This window comes from Peromyscus californicus, unplaced genomic scaffold (genome assembly GCF_007827085.1).
Source record: "Peromyscus californicus insignis strain IS unplaced genomic scaffold, ASM782708v3 Scaffold_11__1_contigs__length_118956290, whole genome shotgun sequence".
Taxonomy (NCBI): Eukaryota; Metazoa; Chordata; class Mammalia; order Rodentia; family Cricetidae; genus Peromyscus; species Peromyscus californicus.
This window is the reverse complement of record NW_026294402.1, coordinates 94,841,482-94,861,225: the sequence shown is the minus strand read 5'-3', so window position 1 is coordinate 94,861,225 and position 19,744 is coordinate 94,841,482. Positions and strand designations below refer to the sequence as shown.

Sequence of the window (19,744 nt, the reverse complement as noted above, 5' to 3'; positions counted from 1 at the left end):
ATGAAGAAGTGGGAGGCTCAGGTTATTCGGGTTGCATAAGATAACATAGTCCAGGCCTGAGTCAAGGCCTGAGTCCAGGTCAGTCTGGCAGCAAGGCTATCATCTAGACTCTATAAGGAACTCAATAGTAAGTCAATAAATAAACTGATTGAAATGGAAAGTAAAATTAAATAGACATTCCTCAAAAGTACATGATACCTATGACCTGCAAGTATGTGAAGCAATGTGTATGTAACACCATTAATCATCCCAGCAAAATAAAACCAAAATAAGATTATCACCTCACCCCAGACTGGGGATGTAGCTCAGTAGGAGAATACTTACCTCAAAAGTGTAAACCCCTGGAGTTTCATACCCAGGACCGCAGTAAAAGTGGTTTTCACTAAAAAGTTAAAAATAACAAGCCAAATGCTGGTACACACTATTACTGAGAATGTAAGCTATTATAATCCTTATGGAAAGCAGTGTGGAGCTTCCTCAAAAAGTCCCAAGTGCAACCATCATATATATGACTTGGCTATCCCACTACTTGTTATATAATACATCCAAAGGAAAATTAAATAACTATGTTAAGACATCTGTTGCACTGTTTATAGAAGCCAAGATGTGGAAATAACCTAAATGTCCATCAACAGACAAATAGATAAAAGTACCTATACACAGTCGGATATTGTTCAGCCATAAAAGGCAGACATGGGTGATGTGGAAGATATTATGTTAAATAAAATGAACAAGGCACAGGAAAACAAATATCACACAATCTCACTCATAGGTGGACTATCAAAGAGTTGACCTCGTGTATATTTAGAAGTTTAGCATGGAATGACAGTGGTAACCAGAGAATGGAGAGAGAAGTGGGTACAGAGAGAGGACGGAGCAAAGATTGGTTAACAACTACTAAGTTACAGTAAGATATCAGAGCTTATTCTGCTGTCCTGTTGCATAGAAGACTAATGATAGAGGGAAAAAATTGTATTTCCAAGGCCCAGAACATAGGATGTTTGAAGGCTTTGAACTAAAAAGAAATAATAAATGTTTGAGATAGATAAGCTTGCTTTTATTTCAAGTAACACATTGCATACATGTGTTAAAACACCACATAATGAGTACCTTTTGGGGGGGTGTGTTTTTCAAGACAGGATTTTTCTGTGAAATAGTCCTGACTGTCTTAGAACTCGATCTGTAGACTAGGCTGGCTTCAAACTCACTAAGATCCAATTGGCTCTGCCTCCCAAGTGCTGGGATTAAAGGTGTGCACCACCATTGCCCGGCCAATGGGTACATTTTTTTTATATGTTCATTAACGTAAATAGGGCCAGTGAGATGGCTCACCGAATAAAGATGCTTTCATGACAACCTGATGACCCAAGTTTGAACCTGATTCCCATTGGTGGAAGAAGAGAATCCTGGAGTTGTCCTCTGACATCCATAGATACACCATGGCATATATAAATCCACGTTCATACACATACATACACACTAAAATAAAACTACAAAATAAAAACATATTCATGAACAAATAATAATATGCCTCTGTTTTGTTTGTTTATATAATGGGAAAAAATGGTCCTTATACTCAGTAGGGTCACAAAAAGCCAGGATAGTGATGAATGCCTTTAATCCCAGCACTTGGGAGGCAGAAACAGGTGGATCTCTGAGTTCAAGGTCAGCCTGGTTTACAGAGGGAATTCTAGGACAGCCAGGACTACACAGAGAAACCCTGCCTGAAAAACAAACTAACTAACTAACTAACAAAAAAAGAAAGAAAAGAAAAAAGAAAAGGAGAAAGAGAAGAAGAAAAAATTAAATGGGTTAATTCTGTAAAGAATCTAGCAATGACCTATATAGAATATGAGCAATGTTCACTAAAGCTTAGCCGTTACTACTACAAATATGCCCTGCTGTCACAAAAGCAGAGCTAAACCAAGAAGAGTAAAAGTTAGCACTTGCACAAGTGTGATGACTTGGAAGCTATGCCAGCTCTAACTGTCACTCAGAGGTCAGCTGCTCTCTTAATTTCATCCCAGGTGGAGTGGCCGTTCTGCCTGCCCCACAGAACTTAACTGTTCTGTCAACCAACATGAAGCATCTCTTGATGTGGAGCCCAGTGGCCCAGCTCAGAGAGACAGTGTTCTATTCTGTGGAGTACCAGGGGTGAGTCTGCCTTGTGTAATCATGTTTCTTCCTTAGAGAGCATATGCGAGAGGGATAGCCCTTCTCTGCTCCAGGAGACTTTGAGGCCCAAGAAGAGATGTTCTTCCCAGCCCAGCCCTTGGTGTGAATGGACATGCATGTGGGGACCAAATACGTTTAGTTGTGCCTGTATTCAACAGTAAGCCAACTGTCTGGTGAGTTTGGGCCTGACTTGGAATGGACGAATCTGGAGAGCCACTCCCTTTGGGGTATAGGAGGTCACAGTTTTCTTGACTGTGAGTGTATATCCAGAAGCCCAAACAAGTCTTGACCCTAAAGTTCAGCTGGTCCAGGGGTGAACCTGTTCTAGTTTTCTTCAGCTGTCCAGGTACTAGCAGTTGCTGAGAAGTGACTGGCAGAGTTGCTGCTCAACATATTTCATCAGCAATAAGCACAATCAGAGTCCTACACCTGTAGACATTCTTCTAGGCTCAAGGATACAGAGGTTCACATTTCTCAATACAGAGCTAGCTTCTAGAGTATCATTTCTCAATCTATGGGTCTCGACCCCTGGGCTCGCATATCAGATATTTACATTACAATTGGTAACAGTAGCAAATTTACAGTTATGAAGTAGCAACAAAATAATTTTATGGTGGGAGGTCACCACAACACGAGGAACTGTATTAAAGGCTGGCAGCATTAGGAAGGTTGAGAACCACTGGTCTAGAGGAAGAGATACTAAATACACTGGTGTGCTCTCTTCAGTTTGGCAGCCACTAGCAGCTTTTTAAGTTTAAATTAAACTGAAACATGCTTTGAGTCCCATTCTTCCTTTTTCACAAGGTCTATAGCTACAAATGGCCAGGAACTGCCCCCACGGAGCAACAGGATGCAAAGTCTTTCCATCATCAGAAAGAGTGACTGGGCAGCATGGCTCTGAGCCACATGCAGAATTCTGGGTTCTAATAGGAAGTTGTGAAGGCTGATGCAAAAGAATTGAGTTTGCAGCTCCTTTGTCTTAGGTGGTGACCTCTGGAGGAGGTGATATTTATACCCTACCTGTCTGGATAGCAGGGTCAGAACATTTGAGACAGTGACCAGCTAGTCAGAGGCCCAAGGCAAAAAGAGATCAGCATTTTGAAGGAGAGAACCACAGGTCAGTAGGGTAGAAGCAGCATCCTTAGGGGGAGGGTGGGAGAAGGCTAGAGTCTCACACGAAGCCGTTAGGTATAGAAACATCGTGGTCCACTGTGTGGAGTGTTTGAAGGGTGGCATCTCCACAGCAGAGTCTGGAGAGCTGTGTGGAGTGTTTGAAGGGTGGCATCTCCACAGCAGAGTCTGGAGAGCTGTGTGGAGTGTTTGAAGGGTGGCATCTCCACAGCAGAGTCTGGAGAGCTGTGTGGAGTGTTTGAAGGATGGCATCTCCACAGCAGAGTCTGGAGATTGGGAAAGCACAGCTAGCAAGGCATGATGGTGCCTGAGATGAGGGTGGTGACTGTGGACACTGAAAGAAGTAGACAGACTGAGGCTTATGCTAAGATTCCCAAGGAATAAATAAGAATGATGGATGGTTGGGGTGGGAAGCAAGTAGAGGATCTGGAGTTGGGGAGAGGATGCCTGTTCTGCTGACCCATAAAGCAGAACAAAGGCAGTTACAACCCTCTTGGAGTCTGCCTCAAAGGGTGCGGTATGACTCTGTGCCTTCTTCCTCTTGGCCAGGGAGTACGAGAGCCTGTACATGAGCCACATCTGGATCCCCAGCAGCCAATGCTCACCGACCAAAGGTCTGGAGTGTGATGTCACTGATGACATCACTGCCACAGTACCATATAACTTCAGGGTCAGGGCCATGTTGGGCTCGGAGACTTCAGCCTGGAGCACTCTGGAGCACCCCTTTAATCGAAACTCAAGTAAGGCACACCCCTTCCCACCCTTGCAGAAACTACCTTTGCTTAGATGTTCAGCATCAAATTAACTGGTGTACGTACAAACACAAACCACCCTTACTGACATGTCTGTAAAACTGCTGACTGTCCATTGTGCTGTCTTTTTCCTTCCCCACTCTGGAAGTCAGTCCTGATGGTCCTTGTTAGGGTCTACAGATACTGAAGTTCTAGCATTGGCACTAGGATTCTTACTCGGATCATGGCTCCATAAATCTCTCCCATCTGGAGCCTCGTTAACCCCATACTGCTGAGAGCAGCTTGGTTGTTTTAAAAACATCTGTACATTTAACAGCGACTAGAAACATTTCCTCTCTGTGGTTGCTGGCAAATAACTTTTCCATTGCAATTATAATTGGAAAATGATTGAAAAGGAAGAAGAGAAGAATCCAGGTAAGTGGACAGATATGGATGAGTGCAAGCTGTGGGTAGACTGTGAAAGGATGTGTGTGTTTGGGATGAGGTGAGGGCTAATGGGCAGTGGGGTAGAGAAGCAGCTGGCCCTATAGCAAAGCTTGATCAACTCAATGGGAGCAATGGGAGAAGAGAGGATCTGGGCCATGTCTTACACAGCAAACACTATGGCCACCAGGAGGAAAGGGACCTGGAGTAGGGTAAGCCTGCAGGGCAGAGGGAGAATGAGAGGGGAATTGTTACCTTCCAGCTAAGCCAAGATGGCTTCTGATCTGTAGAGTAGCAGAGGAGATGGGGTGTGTGTGTGTGCTGACTAGTCTTATGTCAACTTGACACAAGCTAGAGTTATCTGAAAGGAGGGAACCTCAATTGAGAAAATGCCTCCATAAGATTCAGCTGTAAGGCATTTTCTTAATTGGCGCTTTATGTGGAAAGGCCCAGCCCATTGTGGGTGGTGCCATCCCTGGGCTGTTGGTCCTGGGTTCTATAAGAAAACAGGCTGAGCAAGCCATGGGAAGCAAACCAAGAAGCATCGCTCCTCCATGGACTCTGTATCAGCTCCTGCCTCCAGGTTCCAGTCCTGCTTGAGATCCTGTCCTGACTTCCTTTGGTGATGAACAGCGATGTGGAAGTATAAGCTGAATAAACCCTTTCCTCCACCACTTGCTTTTTGGTCTTGGTGTTTCGTTGCAGCAATAGAAACCCTAACTAAGACAGGGGAGTGGATGAATTCAGGAGACATGGCTGCGTTTAAAATGAGCAGAACTTGGGACTAGTTATTGGGGATGGAGTGGGAAGACAGAATCTAACTTCTTACCTGGGTTGGTGAGAACACTGTCCAAGGCAGAGAACCCAACAGGAGAAACAGATCTTGAGGAGTAGGAGACATTCTGTCTATGTGTTTTTGGAGCTCAGGTTCCTGCAGCATGGCATACTGTGGACATCTGCCTGGTAGCCAGAGATCAGGCCTTGGGACTCTTAGAGGTGAAAGCCAGACATACAACACAAAGTTACTAGCTCTAGGCCTGGAAATAGATGTGAATCTCCAGGGACAAGGTAGGGAGGATAAAGAGAATCCAGGACAGGGTCCCAGAAACCTCAACGTTTAAAATGTAGGTGGAAGGATACAAGGAGGTGGCTGGGTAGCTAGAAGGAACAGAAAGCTCCTGATAGGCTTAAGGAGGTCCCGGGGTGGTGCTTGAGGAAGTGACCATGGTTGCAGCTGGCACACATAGAGGACAGAGTGGAGGTGGAAAGGGACAGCTCCTGTCTAAGGTGGGAGTGGGGGGATGCTAGGAGTTTGGTGCTGGGGAAGGGCAGGGCACTCAGTGACCCATTTTCTTCATGTGACAGAAGATCTGCTTGAAGTGAGGGCTCAGGAAAATTAGGTCCCAGTATCTAGTAATCAGACAAGTAAAGTCACTGAGGACCAAAGATGTTGAGTAGAAGTCAGGAGGGTTTAGCTGGGGAGGGATCCCAAATTGGCCCTGAGGAATTATGAGAGCTGGTTCAAATCCAACTTGGAACTTGAGAGCTGTGTGCGTGCAATATTTTGTCTCATGGTATAGTTGAGTGGACCACATGAAATGAAATGTGTCGATGCTCAACACAGTCCAGTCTTATCACAGCACTCAACTTTTGTTAATATTAGTATTGTTGCCTTGGGGATGCTGGTGCTGAGAGCCAGTGAGCAGAGGAGGAGCACAGGATTGTTGGAATGGGATGCCAGGGAGGATTTTGCTGCAAAATGTGGACTTCTCTGCTGGGCATCTTTCCCAGGCACTGGGATGACTTGCCTGAATTGGTAGGACCCCAGTGCAGGCACCTGGAAGCTTATGGGCACTGGATGACATTGCAGCTCTTCCTCTGCCCAGAGTTCACGCAGCACCCAGCACTGCTTCCTCTGGCACCTGGGAGGCTGGGGCTCCAGCCAAGAACTCCACCGGGGTCTGGCAGCTCTTGCTGGAAGGAAGGCCAGGTCAGATGGAGATCAGGGAGTGCCAACAGTTATTTGGGAGGGGCTGAACAGTGAAACTTGTGCATAAACAGGAAAAGGTCTCAATGCAGGGGAACCTGAGGGATAGGAGTTTGCAGGTGCTGAAGAGAGCAGAATCTTTCTCAAGAATCCTGTGGGCTTCATGTGTAGTAGAGTCAGTGACCTAGCTGGGGTGGTTTTTCAGACAGGGTTTCTCTGTGTAGCCCTGGAACTCAATCTGTAGACAGACCAGCCTGGCCTTGAACTCACAGAGGCCCACCTGCCTCTGTCTCCTGAGTGCTGGGTTAAAGTTATGCATCACCACCACCTGATTAGCACTGAATCTCTTACAAGCACTCCACCTGCTTTTCCATTTGAGAGGGCCACTCTGACTTCTCTGCCACTTGAAAAATTGTATCTTAATGTTTTCTCACGGAGCTCTTATATTCTTAACTTTACTGAAGGCAGACGTTCTTAATCTCAATTTCATGTTACAGTCATATGGAGCTTCAAGGCCACCAGTCTGGGGCCATTCCAGGGGTGGCCGATTTAAATGAGGTGTGAGCGTCCATTTACTTGGAACTTAAAATTCTACCAAGGTTGTTGTCATATGCAGACAGAGTTGTGACTCTACTGCAGAGGATGAACACCTCACACATGGGAGGCTAGAAATATAGACTGACATTGCTTTAATTCTGGCTGTTAACTGTGTGACTCTGGGCAACTCCCTTAACTTCTCTGTTCCAGGGGAATAAGATTTACCTTCTGAAGTTTCTGGGTGGATCAAATGAGAGAAGTATAAAGTATGTAGGGCAGAGGTTTCTGCCCCAGTGCTGAAAAAAAAAAAGAAAAGAAAAAGAAAAAAATTCTCTAAACTGAAATTTCAGGTCATTTTGTCTGTCAGAATGATGGCAACCAGAGGCCCAGATTCCAATAATAGGTGACTTATAAATGGAGGAGGTGGACCTTTTCTGTCTGTAGGTATTAGAGAGGCAGTGGTGCTGTGTCTGGACTGGCTCCTTTTGCACAGGTGGCCTGACTTCCCAAGTTCTCTTGCCCCTTTGGGCAAGGGACAAGCTCACCAAACCCTGGGATATTTTCTCCAGCGAGGATGGCAAGGGAAAAATACTTTGTCCTCTGACTATCCCATCTAGGAACTGCCTTTCTTCTCCACGTCCCTTGGCCCCAGTGCAGAGGGATTTAGCCCAGGACACATCCTATCCTACTTCCCAAGCCAATACCAACCATCACTCTGGTCCTTCTGGCCCTGCAGTTTCTAGACTGGTTTCGAGGGAAAGGATGCATCCTGTGTGGGCCCTTGGGCCAAGGAAAGATGGTGTTTGTGCTTGGGCTGTATTTCCAGAACCGATTGTCTGAATAAGTAAGAAGCTTCTGACTTGTTGACAGTTTTTATGTGAGATGAGGAGTCCTAGGGCCACGAACAGAAGGGACAAGCCACACAGGCTGCTGATTTGCTGATGTCTGCAAGGCACCAGACACCAGTATGTGCCAGTGCTCTGTGTGAGTGATGGGGCTGACCCTGTCGGGTGTATTCATTCCCAAGGCAAAGACCAGGCCAGCTGTGCGCAGCGGAGTTCAGAGTCAGGCGGGTGTTTAGCAAGTGTTAAGGAACAGCATCTGGTCACTAGCTGAGACAAGGTGATGGGGAATGAGAGAGGGAGGTGGAGAGAGGAGGCAGAGCATGCGCTTTAAAAGGGGAAGCGATGTTTACTTGAGGCCTTCATCCCTTCTCTTGAGCCTAGGCTCCCGGAGAAGGGACAGATGACTTTGGAGTAAAAAATGAATTGTAGTAAGTCTTTGCTGTTTGTTTCCACTCAGTAGTCATCCTTCAAAAAGCATTTTATGAGGGCCACCAAGATGGCCCAGCAAGCAAAGGCACTTGCTGCCAAGCATGGTAACCTGAGTTTGATTCCCAGGACCTACCTGGTGGAAGGACAGAAATGACCTCTATGTTTTACATGCAAGTGCAAGCATGCAAACACACACACACACACACACACACACACACACACACACACACACACACACACACACACACAATTTTTGAAAACATTTTAATAAAAATAGAGTTTAAAAAGAATTTTATGAGCATCCATGGAGTGCAGGAGAGTGCTTATTATGTACATGATTCCACACACTAGGACCCCTCAACAGACCCCCTCCCTTGCCCATAGGGCTGCTATATTTCTACTGATGACTTGTTCATTTTACCCCAAGAAAAATGAGTTCTGTCCGGAGCTGGCTTTGATTCTTTTCTTTTTCTTGTCAACAGCTGTCCTCATTCCGCCCCGGATGGAGGTCACTGAACATGGGTTGCATCTGGTTATTAAGCTGGAAGACCTGGGGCCGCAGTTTGAGTTCCCTGTGGTCTACTGGAGTAAGGAGCCTGGCGCCACGGTGAGGCTTCCCACTGACCTTGGCCTTTGAGTCAGGCCTTAGAGGAGCACAGCTTTCTGGGGGTGAAGGAGTTAAGTCCAGCTTTGTAGTTAGTGCTCATGGTGTAAGTGGCCTGATGTGGGTGAAGTGTGAGAAGGGAGAGATGAGAGAACTAACTATCCCTCAGCTCCTTCCTTTGTTCAACCTAGGTCTTGGCCAGGACGCCTGGGTCCTTTTCAGGCCAGGTCTACTGAATGCTTTCTTCTTCTTCTTCTTCTTCTTCTTCTTCTTCTTCTTCTTCTTCTTCTTCTTCTTCTTCTTCTTCTTCTTCTTCTCCTCCTCCTCCTCCTCCTCCTCCTCCTCCTCCTCCTCCTCCTCCCCCTCCTCCTCCTCCTTCTTCTTCATCAGCTAGTCTCAGACATTTAGGGGCAGCAGGCCAGGATGTTCCAGCTCAGGGTGTTCCGGATGATTTCAAAAGCACAGAAGGTGGGCATAAACCTCTTGAGGGTGTGTGTCTTGGCAGAGCGCAGAAGTGGGGCAGCGAGCCAGGAGCAGGCTTGTAGATGTAACCAACCACCACACAGGCTTATGAATAAGCCTATCTAATTATGATTGGGTGGGTCATGCAGAAAGCCTGGAAGGGAGCTGCCCTTCTCCGTGGGAAGGTTGCTGTAGTCTGGGGTGAGTGGGAGGCCAGTACACATGGAAGAATGGTCAGAGTAGCAGCAGTAGCAGCAGCAACAGCAACAGCAGCAGCAGCAGCAGTAGCAGTAGCGGGGTGAAGCTCTAGCAGACGCAAGGGGACACCACTTCCTGTGTAGCCCTGTTTAAGCTGCTATAATGACAAGGTCTGGTGACCCACTCCAGTGGACATAAAGAAAGCTAGCTTTCTCAGAAGGATCAGTATGGGCAGCAGAGACTCTCACCAAATCTGTGAACAGAACCAGCACAGGACCAGGCAGAGGTACAGTCTTAACTACTCAGGGACCCTGGCCTGTGGAAGCCTTGCTGTTCACTCACGGAAGGTCTTCTTGTGGCTTCTCCCCTTCACTTCCCAGTCTTATACATGCCTATGACTGTGCCCCCGTGACCCCTTAAGGCATCTTAGACTGACCCTCCCCACCTGGTCTTCTCCCTTTGTCCTGCTTTTCAATTCGAGGTATTCAGTTTCCCAAGACCAAATCCTTCAGGGATGAATCCCATTGCTTGTGCTCATCAGTCTGAGCTGTGTTGGTTTCAGGCAGCCAGTTGAGCTCTATGGCTACCCTTCTCAGGCTGGAGTGCTCAGTCACATAGCAGTGTCTGGGGGCTGTGCACATGCTCCTGTACACCCTCAGTTGAGTGGGATAGGGATCTTTGGAACATGGTGTGGGCAGGTGGGACAGGCTGTTGGCCAATATTTTACCCTGCTGGGTCAGAGCACACTGGTAGGACACTGGATTGCCAGCCAGGCTGATGGAACAGGGTGGGAGAAAGGCTGAGGCTTGGCAGGGGGGAGCGTGCATCAACTTCATATTCTTTGGGGGCGGAGCCTATTCCCCACCCTTGTAACTGGAGGCTCATTGCTGAGTGTGTATACCCTGAGTCATCTGGGCTGGGTCACACAAGCTTCTACAGGCTCCTCCACAGCCCTGGGGCTTAGAGTGGGAGTTGAAGGGTGGACAGACAGGTGGATGGGCTCTGCTCACATGTTACCCTGCTAGAGAGGCTGTTTCTAAACACCTGTTGACCCTCCTCGCCTCCTCGCCTCCTCGCCTCCTCGCCACTCTCTTTGCCTTGCCCTGCTTTCTCCTCCTCATCATTACACCTTTCCTCATCATTCCATGGAATGTATTTAGTAATATTTCTCTCCCACAGGCAAGCTCCCATGCTGTGTGCCTATGTCCGCAGTACAGGGTTAATGAATATGAGTGAGTGGATGCATGAGGAAACGGATGCCTCCATGTACAAATGAGAGGGAATGCTCTCTGTGCTCGGGAGAGGGACTATCCACACTTTCTCCTGCCCAGCTCTCCCCACTGTACTTGGCTCCGTCGCCCTCGGGCAGTAAGTGTGTTTTGATTTCTTAAAGGAACACGTTAAGGTGGTGAAGAGTGGGGACAGTCCAGTTCACCTAGAAACCATGGAACCAGGGGCTGTGTACTGTGTGAAGGCGCGGGCGCGGGTGAAAGCCATTGGGAGACACAGTGCCTTCAGCCAGACTCAGTGTGTGGAGATGCCAGGTAAGGATAACCTGCCTGTCCCTGGGTCCCCGCACTTGGCAGCCCTACCCATGGTTCCAGGGCTTTCCCTGGCTTTACATATTTGCTTCCACGTGGGTTCTGAGGTAAACTCTAGTTCTTCCCAGGGGTAGGATCCCACCCTGGGGGCTGGGTTGGATTTCTTAAGCAGTTGCCTGGAGTACTTTCCCCCAAAGCCTCCTCCTCCTGCTCACATGTTACAGGCCTAGCTTGCCAGAAGGCTATTGCCTGTGGGCAGAGATGGCTGTAGGAGAGAGTTAGACCTTGGAAGGAGGCACCACACTGTATAACAAAATCACGGCTTCCTTTGTCTGGAAGGGATCTTATAGTCTGTAGAATCCTCTTTTTTGACTAAAACTCTTCATTTGAATTAAAACAATTAAAAATGTGTGTGTGTGTGTGTGTGTGTGTGTGTGTGTACATGTGTATAGGTATTTACACGTGCACACGTGGGTGTCAAGGACAGAGACTGATATTAGGCCCCTTCTCTATTTCTATCATGTTATTTTGTGAGATAGCCTCTCTCACTGAACCCAGAACTCACTGATTGGCCAGACTAGCAGGCCGGCAAGCCCCAGTGACTCCCAAGTACCAGGGTTAGATATGTATACAACCACTCCTGGCTTTTATGTGGGTGCCATGGTCCCAATCAGGTCCTCATGCTTGCATACCAGGCACTTTGCTGACGGGGACATCTCCCTAGACCCTTTATTTTTGTATGGTCTAAAGAAACCTACAGTGATTAAAATCTCTTTGAAAAGAACCAAAACCTTACATTCCATGATCCCACCATACAAACACCACTAGTTAACACTTTTCAGCATAACTTCTTAGATTTAAAAAAAATTACTATTTTGAATATATAGTCTATTTATATGGTCCAGAATACATAATATACATGTAAATTGTCTTCTCTATGCCTCTTCTTCATCCACATAGTTCCTGCATCTTTTCCCTTCGGTATGGGTTTCTTATACATTCTTCTGGAGATTTTTAAACTCATATACATGTAAATGAGGACATGTATATGGAAGTAGGTACATACATATTATCTTTTAAGCAAAAGTGATACTATATGCATTTATGCATTGTTCTGAATCTTGCTTTTAAGTATTTTGTAGATGTTTCCAAATGACAAAGAAATTCCATCGTTACTTCTTTATTATCAAATACTATTCCATTTGTGAGTGTGTGTTGGCTGATTTAACTGATCTGTGATTGATGGGGTTAGATTCCCCTTACCAAAATACTTTGCTATTGCAATCAATGCATTCATTTCCTTGTGCATAGATCACATTTATCAGCAAATGTGTGTGTGTGTGTGTGTGTGTGTGTGTGTGTGTGTGTGTGTGTGTGTGTTTGAATGATAAATTCCTGGAAGTAAAGTAGCTTGGTGAAAAGACACACATTTAACTTTGATATTGTTGCCCTCCAAAGAATTGTGACCCTTCAGTTGTGACGCATGTGAAGACACGTAGTAGTCCTATGTGACATACATGTTATACCTGTTTTATTTGCTTTTTTCTTCACAAATACATTCATAACATTTTTCCATGCACACTTTCTGAGTAATGTTTCTTGGTATGTAAAAAATGTCAAGTTTATGAAAAATCCAAATAATACAGAACTATAAAAAGTAGGAGTTAAATATTCTATCCTACTCCATGCTGCTCAAGAGAGTTGCTGTTACGGTTTGGATGTAGAATGGCTCCCATGGGCTCATGTGTTTGAACAACGTTGGTCTTTGGCTGGTGGCACTGTTTGGAGGGTTGTTGAACCTTTGGGAGGTGGGGTCTAGCTGGAGAAAGTGGGTCTCAGGGAGGTGGACCTTGAGGTTTAAATCTCAACCCCACTTCCTGTCCTGTTTCCTGAGCCATGGGGAATATAAACATGCAGCTTCCTGTTCCTGTGGCCACAACTGAGAACTGTCCCCACAGGCACACCTTCCCTGCCAGGACAGAATAAGTCCTTGGAGCATGAGTGAAAATAAACTTTTCCTCTGGTGCTTCTCATCAGGTATTTGATCACAACACTGAGGAGAGTCACAAGTACGTTTCTGCTGGCGAATCCTTCATTTATTCTTCCACTGTTGTCTGTAGCTTCCAATGCTTCCCCAACACAGGGACCCAAGTGTCCCCGTCTCTTTACCTGGCTCAGCTACGCTTTGTAGCACATTGTAACTAGCTCCTAGTGTCAGTGTGGGTCTGCCTTACTTTTTTTTTTCCTTCAAGGCATGGTCTTACTATATAGTCCTGGCTGTCCTGAAACTCACTATAGAGAGCAGGCTGGCCTTGAGCTCAGAGACCCACCTGCCTCTGCCTCCCAAGTGCTGGGATTAAAGGCATGAGCCACTATGCCTGGCTTGTCTAGCTTTTTAAAGACACACAGTAAGCCAATATATGTAAGTACATCCTTATTGATGGCAATACTATGCACTTTCCAAGCTTTCTCCATTATTGGTCAAACTGTAATATGTCTATTCTATTTCTCCTTTTAACAGATGAATTGCTAACCTACCATGTTAATGTTCCATAATGTCTTACATTAATCCCTTTTGTTTGGCATTTAAATCACAACTATTTGCGCTCGAAGATGCTGTTCTTCTAGTAAATAAATATTTGCAGAGCACTGACTACATGCCAAGTCCTGGCCTGTCCACTGGGGCAGAGAAGGGACTCCCTGTCTTCCAGTTGTGGAGACAAACAGCAAGCTAATGAGCTCCTGAGGTGCTTTCCAGTGTGTGAGGGGTGTGCTGTGAGGAGAGTCACAGCACACGGGGATGCTCGTGTGGCAGGGGACCACTGGGCAGGTGATTGGCGACAGCCTGTGGCTCTTGTCTGGACATTCCTGTGAAGTGATGGACTGATGCACACGCTTCCTTCCTTCCTTGGCCTGATTTTCTGGAACGGACATCACAGGAGTGGATTGTAAGGGTATTAACATTGTTCATCTCTCAATGTCTACTGCCAAAATACTTTCCAAAAGTAAGACAATGCACACGCCCCACCCCACATGCCACAGCCACATGGGCCGAGTCACTCCCACCATTGTGAGCGAACAGTCCAGGCAGGAGGTGATAAATGATTGCTTGAGGTTGACAGAACAGAGAGGTGGGAAACTAGCTTGTCCCCTCCTCTGCAGCTCTATATGCTTAGACCTGGTGCTCCTTGTTATGTTTGTTAGCAAACTCGTCATGGGCTTTGGAATCAGCTCTAGCTGTTTGTCCTGGGGTAGGCCATTAACCCATCTTGAGCATAAGAAACATCCTCTTCTATGAAAGGGATGCTCACTGTGAGGAGCAGAGGCCTAGACCTTAGTAGAATGCTGGGAGACAGAAGTAGACCTAACATGTAACTGGGGCTTGTTCTGTCAGTTTAATGTGAATGTTTTGGGACTTAATATTTTCCTCCATCTTAGGAGTCAATGCCAAGAGCAAATTGTGAAACACTTTGTTTTTGGTTTCCGCCCAACCCTGTTCTGGACTGTTCTGCTCCAACACCTCCCCCTCATCCTGCCTGGGGCCTGGCAGCCTGCCTTCCTCTGGCAGTAGTGCCGGGTACATGCCACCGTGGGCAATGCCTTACATCCCTCCCTCCCCTTCACAAGGTAGAGATGGTAATCTTCTCTGTGGCTTTCTGAAAAAAAACGTACTTTAATTGAGCTTCTAGGAGAATGGTGGTAACTGCAGCCATTTGGAGGACACCCCAGATCTCACGGTGCTGGCACCTGCTGTCTTGGCCTGAGTACGGCTCTAAGAAGCCCCCGGAGGTGCGGGACCAGTGGCTCCCCTTCCCTGGTGTTCCCAAGCCTTCTCCTCTGCTCTCTTCACAGGAGAGGCTCTCCCTCTGGCGCTGGCTCTGTTCGCATTTGTTGGCTTCATGCTGATTCTCATGGTCGTACTACTCTCCATCTGGAAGATGGGCCAACTGCTCCGGTACTCTTGCTGCCCCACGGTAGTCCTTCCAGACACCTTGGTAAGGGCATTCTTTTACCATTCACTGTGACACTGACCAGATGCATCATGGGCCTTAGCTGGGCATGGACACATTTTTCATGGGTTATGAAGATATGCAGAGAGAGGAGAAAGTGCTAATGGGACTTTCCTTGTCTTAGTCTGTTTGCGCTACTGTAATAGAATATCACAGACTAGGCACTTTATAGAGAACAGAAGTTCATTGGCTTCTGGAGGCTGGGGTGGTGGTGGTGGTGGAATGGAGGTTGAAGGGCCTTATGGGTGAAGGTCTTCTTGCTCTTACAACATGGCTAAAGGTGTCACCTAAGTGATAGAAGGAGTTATCAAACACTCAGCCTTAAGGCCTTATAGCCCACATTCATGAAGCTGAGGCCTTACACTGGGGATTTGTTTCTAACTCGTGGTTTTGGGGGGTATGCTCAGGTCGCAGTAACCCCTGATCAGAAGGTCTGGGTGAGTCCTCCCTTTTCCAGGGTATAGTGACCTCCCTGAGGCTCTGGCAGGCCATTCTGCTTTCCCACAGGACCTGGCATTATCAAGAGGGTGGCTGTGTTGCTCAGCTCAGGGTGGTTACTGATAAGTCGTGGTAGATTTGTCTTCCAAAGTGCCTTCTGAGTTCTCTCATCTCCCCCAGTTCTAACAGCAGCTACAGCCAGTACCAGGTTCTGAGTCAACATACTCAGGCTGTGCCAAGAGTCTCATGCCTCCCAGGTTTAAGATCACGGAGTGTGGAATATGCTTTGCCTTGGATAGGCGTGGAGTAGGCAAGGGCAATAGTATGGACCTTCACAGTGACTGCTCAAGAAGCTCTTCTTCCAGTGCCCCCCAGGCCCAGGATGCTTATCCCACTCTTGAAAACAATGGACTATGACTCTGAGCCTCTGGGAGGGTGTGGGTCCTGTGTGCCTGTGCTGTCGACGGGGAAGAGCGAGGGCAGGCCTCGGCAGCTCACCCGTGTTCTACCCGTGACTCTTCAGAGGCACCCCTGGATCTCAACCACACAAAGCTGAGTTTTTGTGGGACTGGTTCTCACAGAAAAGCACTGACCCAGCAGGGTCGTGTGGGAATTGCTAGACAAAGGGTTAGGAGAGGATCTCAGCAGATGCCAGGAGCCACTGACCTAGGGGGTTGGATTGTTGTGGGAGGTTGTTGCTTGAAAGTTAGCTAGAGCCGGGGAGATGGCTCAGTGGTTAAAGTGCTCGCCACACAAGCACCCAGTATGAGGATCAGAGTTCAGATCCCCAGAGCCCGTATAAATGCCGCGTGAGGGGTCAAGGGTCACTCCCAGTGCCAACCTAGGGCCTGCACATATGAGCACGTAAACCCACCTACACATGTGAGAACACACACACACACACACACACACACACACACACACACACACATGCACGCACGCGCACACACACACGAAAAAGACAGTTTAAATAGTTGGGATTTCTGTGATATTCTTTGTTGCTACATTCCTAATGAATGATTTTTGTGAAAATGAATTTTTTAGAAAATAACCAGTTCATCCCAGAAGCTGATCAGCAGCAGAAAGGAAGAGGTGGACATCTGTGCCGTGGCTGTGCTGTCCTCGGAGCATCTTTTCGGGGTCTGGATCTCACAGACTTGAGGAAGGGCCTGATGGATTCACAGCGTGGTCTGCAGGACCCAGAACCCAGGAGGGGAGCGTTGTGTTTCTGTTTTCCTCTGTGGACAAAAGACAAGAGAAGTACCAAGAGCCTGCCTGCTGTGTGCATGTCCAGTGACAGCCAGCAGAGGCAAAGTGGTGTGGCCAGCAAGTGGTGAGGAGAGGTGACCCCAGATCTGCAGTTACTTACCACGAGCTCGCTGAATGACACTGGGGGAAGTGGCTTCATCCCGCTGGACCCCAACTCTGTCACCTGTGGTGGGGATTAACCGCACGATGTAACCATCTCTCTCCCTGTCCCTGTATGTGTACACACCAGCACTTGCAGGGTGGCAGGGAGACCAGTGGCGCTGTGCACTATGGGGAATTCAGATCCTGTGAACTGTGGGATATACATGTGTACTAAGAATGTCAAAAGAATGCACGGATCTGGATGCATGCCTGTAATCTCTGTACTTGGGAGGAGGGGACGAGAAAAATGACAAGTTGGAGGCAGCCTGGACGACATAGTGAAACCCTGTCCCAAATAAACACCAAACATCAAAGAGTAATAAAACTCCTGTATCAAAACCAAATGCAAACCGCTATTGGTTTGGACTTCCCACCTTCCCAGAGGAAACCTTGAGGGAAGGAAGAATCAGAGGGCCATTTCACTTCAAGCCAAATCCTGGCTGAAGTGATAGGTCAGCAAGCTCTGCTGAGAGTGAGTGATGTGGAGAGAGGCCACAGCCCCATCCACGACGGGACTCGCATGGATGCTGCTGTGGGTTCATGAAATGCCGTCAGATCCTAGGGCCTTGTCCACAGGAAATCCCATGAGTCCTCTTCCTAAGGGACAGTTCACTCAGGGGTTCTCAGCCCCTCCCAGATGCTCATCAGGACCCTCCGACTTGAGGTGGTACCACTCCTTACGACCTATAGGCTAAGAAAAGAGCTGCATTGGAGATGTATGAAAGGAGGAAGCTTCTTGGGGGAAGAGGCCCTGCAGAGTCGGGCTTACCACCCCCTCCTGGCTCTGGAACCTGGAGCTGGCTTGTCTCCACCGCGACTTCCTGGGTCTCTCCAGCCAGACAGGGGTGGAGTCAGGCCAACCGTTTCAACCAGGTGTTTCCCGTCTTCAACGCACAACGCAGAGGTCAACGGCCCTATCTCCACCTAGGGGACTCCAGGAGAAAGAGGGCAGCTCTCTGCAGGGATGTTGCCTGAGGCTGTCTGCTTTTGAACTGTTTTGTATACTTCTGCTTTGGCTCTTTTGTGAAGTGTGTTAATTTTATATTTCAAGTCATCTGGAAACATATGTGCTGTTTGCAAAATTAAAAAATGCATCCCAACATTGGTCTTTATCTTTGCTCCCTCTTTTTCCTTCCCCTTCACCCCAGGGACCTTGTCCCTCTGTTTCCTGTCTCGGCTTAGAATCAAGAAATAACCTTGACCTTCCTCTATTAGTTTCTCATGGGATTCTGTCCATCTTTGCTGGCCTCTTTAGCTACATAGAAACCCCACTCAATTATTCTATTGTCTTTCCATGTCCCCACCATGTGTTTATTGGACCCCATCTGAGCATCAGAAATCAAACTTGCTCCTGATGGGGGAGTAGCTGCCTCCTCAAAGCCTGTCACTCTCTCCTGGAACCCCCTCTCTGCCCCTCTATCTGTGTAACAGTTTTAATAGTCAACTTGACACTTTCTAGAATAGTCTCAGCGAAGGACTGTCTGGATCAGGTTGGTCATGTCTGTGGGGGATTGTCTTAATTATGTTAATTGGTGTGAGAAGGCCCAGCCCACTGTAGGTGATGCCATTCCTGGGCTCGATTCCTGGCCTGTGTGAGAGTGGAGAACGCGCTGGAAGCATGCATGCATTAGTTCTTGTCTACTCCTGACTGTGCACTGGCTCTTTCTGACTCCTTGACTTCCCTACTGTGAACTGCGAGCTAAAATGAACCCTTTATCCCCTGAGTTGCTTTTCGTCAGGGTAGTTCATCACTGCAACAGAAACGAAACCAGGACAACCTGTCCCTGGTCCTTTAAGCTAGAGCTCCTCACATGGGGACAGGAGTGTATTTAGCAATTATCACAAGTCGGTAAGTGTAGCTGGCACTCTTATGGGCAGACCGGAAACTCAGTTAGAAGCCTAGGGACGAGCTCAGCATAAATGCTGCCTCCTCTCCAGAGCCTGTCAGAGTCCCTGGACACTGGGGGAAGAGGTTAGAGGTGAGTCATCCGGGAGCAGCCCAGGGTGGCTTCTGTCCTATTTGTGACCCTTGGTCACCTTGAAGCTTCCTACAGACCCAGGTTTTCTAGTCCTGCCTTCAGGGAACACTTATCACCATCCAAAAACAAAATCCTGCTCTGCGGAGCTTAGATTTCAGTGGGCAATGGGAAAATGATTAAACAATGATAAAGTATTATTATTAAGTGAATTGTTGGTGTACTGAGTGTTGATAGGCCTTAGGGAAAAAATGAAGAGGTTGAGAGTACAAAACAGGCCAGGGGCAGGTTGCAGCCATCTCAAGATGAAAATGAGTGCAAACACTTCTGTTAGATGTGTCCCTGTGTAGCCACATGGTGTGAGAGATTATGTGCCACTCGAGAGCACAGTAACGTGGCAACAAATCCTTGGGGGTGTGCTGTCTAAAACAAAATGTATTCAGTGTTTGTACTGTTTCTATTGATAGTTCCTTAAAAACTTATTTTCCTGAGTTGTCAGATAAAGCAAACAAACAGTGTTTATTCTGATAGGAACCTGGCTTTTGGGTTCAGTGAACTCGAGGGCTAATTGTAGACCTCAAAATTTGCATAAGAACAGTGGGTCGTTATAAACAAATCTTTGATGGCTAGTGGTATGTCAGCTTAACACAAGCTAGGGACATCTGAGTGGAGAGAGTCTCAATTGAGAAAATGCCTTCATAAGATCGGGCTGTAGGCAAGCCTGTAGAGCATTTCACTAATTAGTGATTGATGTAGGAGCGCCCAGCTCACTATGGACAGCATCATCCCTGGGCTGATGGTCATCATGGGTTTTATAAAAAAGGCT

The 19,744-nt window shown here is 47.3% G+C and overlaps 1 protein-coding gene across 1 annotated transcript; it reads left to right on the top strand.

The window, feature by feature from the left end:
- The first annotated feature begins 1,847 nt into the window (after positions 1–1,847).
- Positions 1,848–18,044, top strand: Il20rb (interleukin 20 receptor subunit beta). Its single transcript, XM_052718135.1, has 6 exons — positions 1,848–2,154; positions 3,856–4,046; positions 8,762–8,886; positions 10,937–11,087; positions 14,937–15,079; positions 16,577–18,044. The coding sequence occupies exons 1-6, from the start codon at positions 2,081–2,083 to the stop codon at positions 16,691–16,693; spliced, it is 801 nt and encodes a 266-aa protein (XP_052574095.1). The 5' UTR covers positions 1,848–2,080; the 3' UTR covers positions 16,694–18,044.
- Positions 18,045–19,744: the final 1,700 nt, after the last annotated feature.

Bases quoted from the DNA above. Each gene is read 5' to 3' on its own strand.
- Il20rb (XM_052718135.1), top strand. From the start codon at position 2,081: ATGAAGCATCTCTTGATGTGGAGCCCAGTGGCCCAGCTCAGAGAGACA. The intron at 4,047-8,761 runs GTAAGGCACACC...TCTTGTCAACAG, and splicing joins CCCCTTTAATCGAAACTCAA to CTGTCCTCATTCCGCCCCGG. The intron at 15,080-16,576 runs GTAAGGGCATTC...TGAATTTTTTAG, and splicing joins TAGTCCTTCCAGACACCTTG to AAAATAACCAGTTCATCCCA.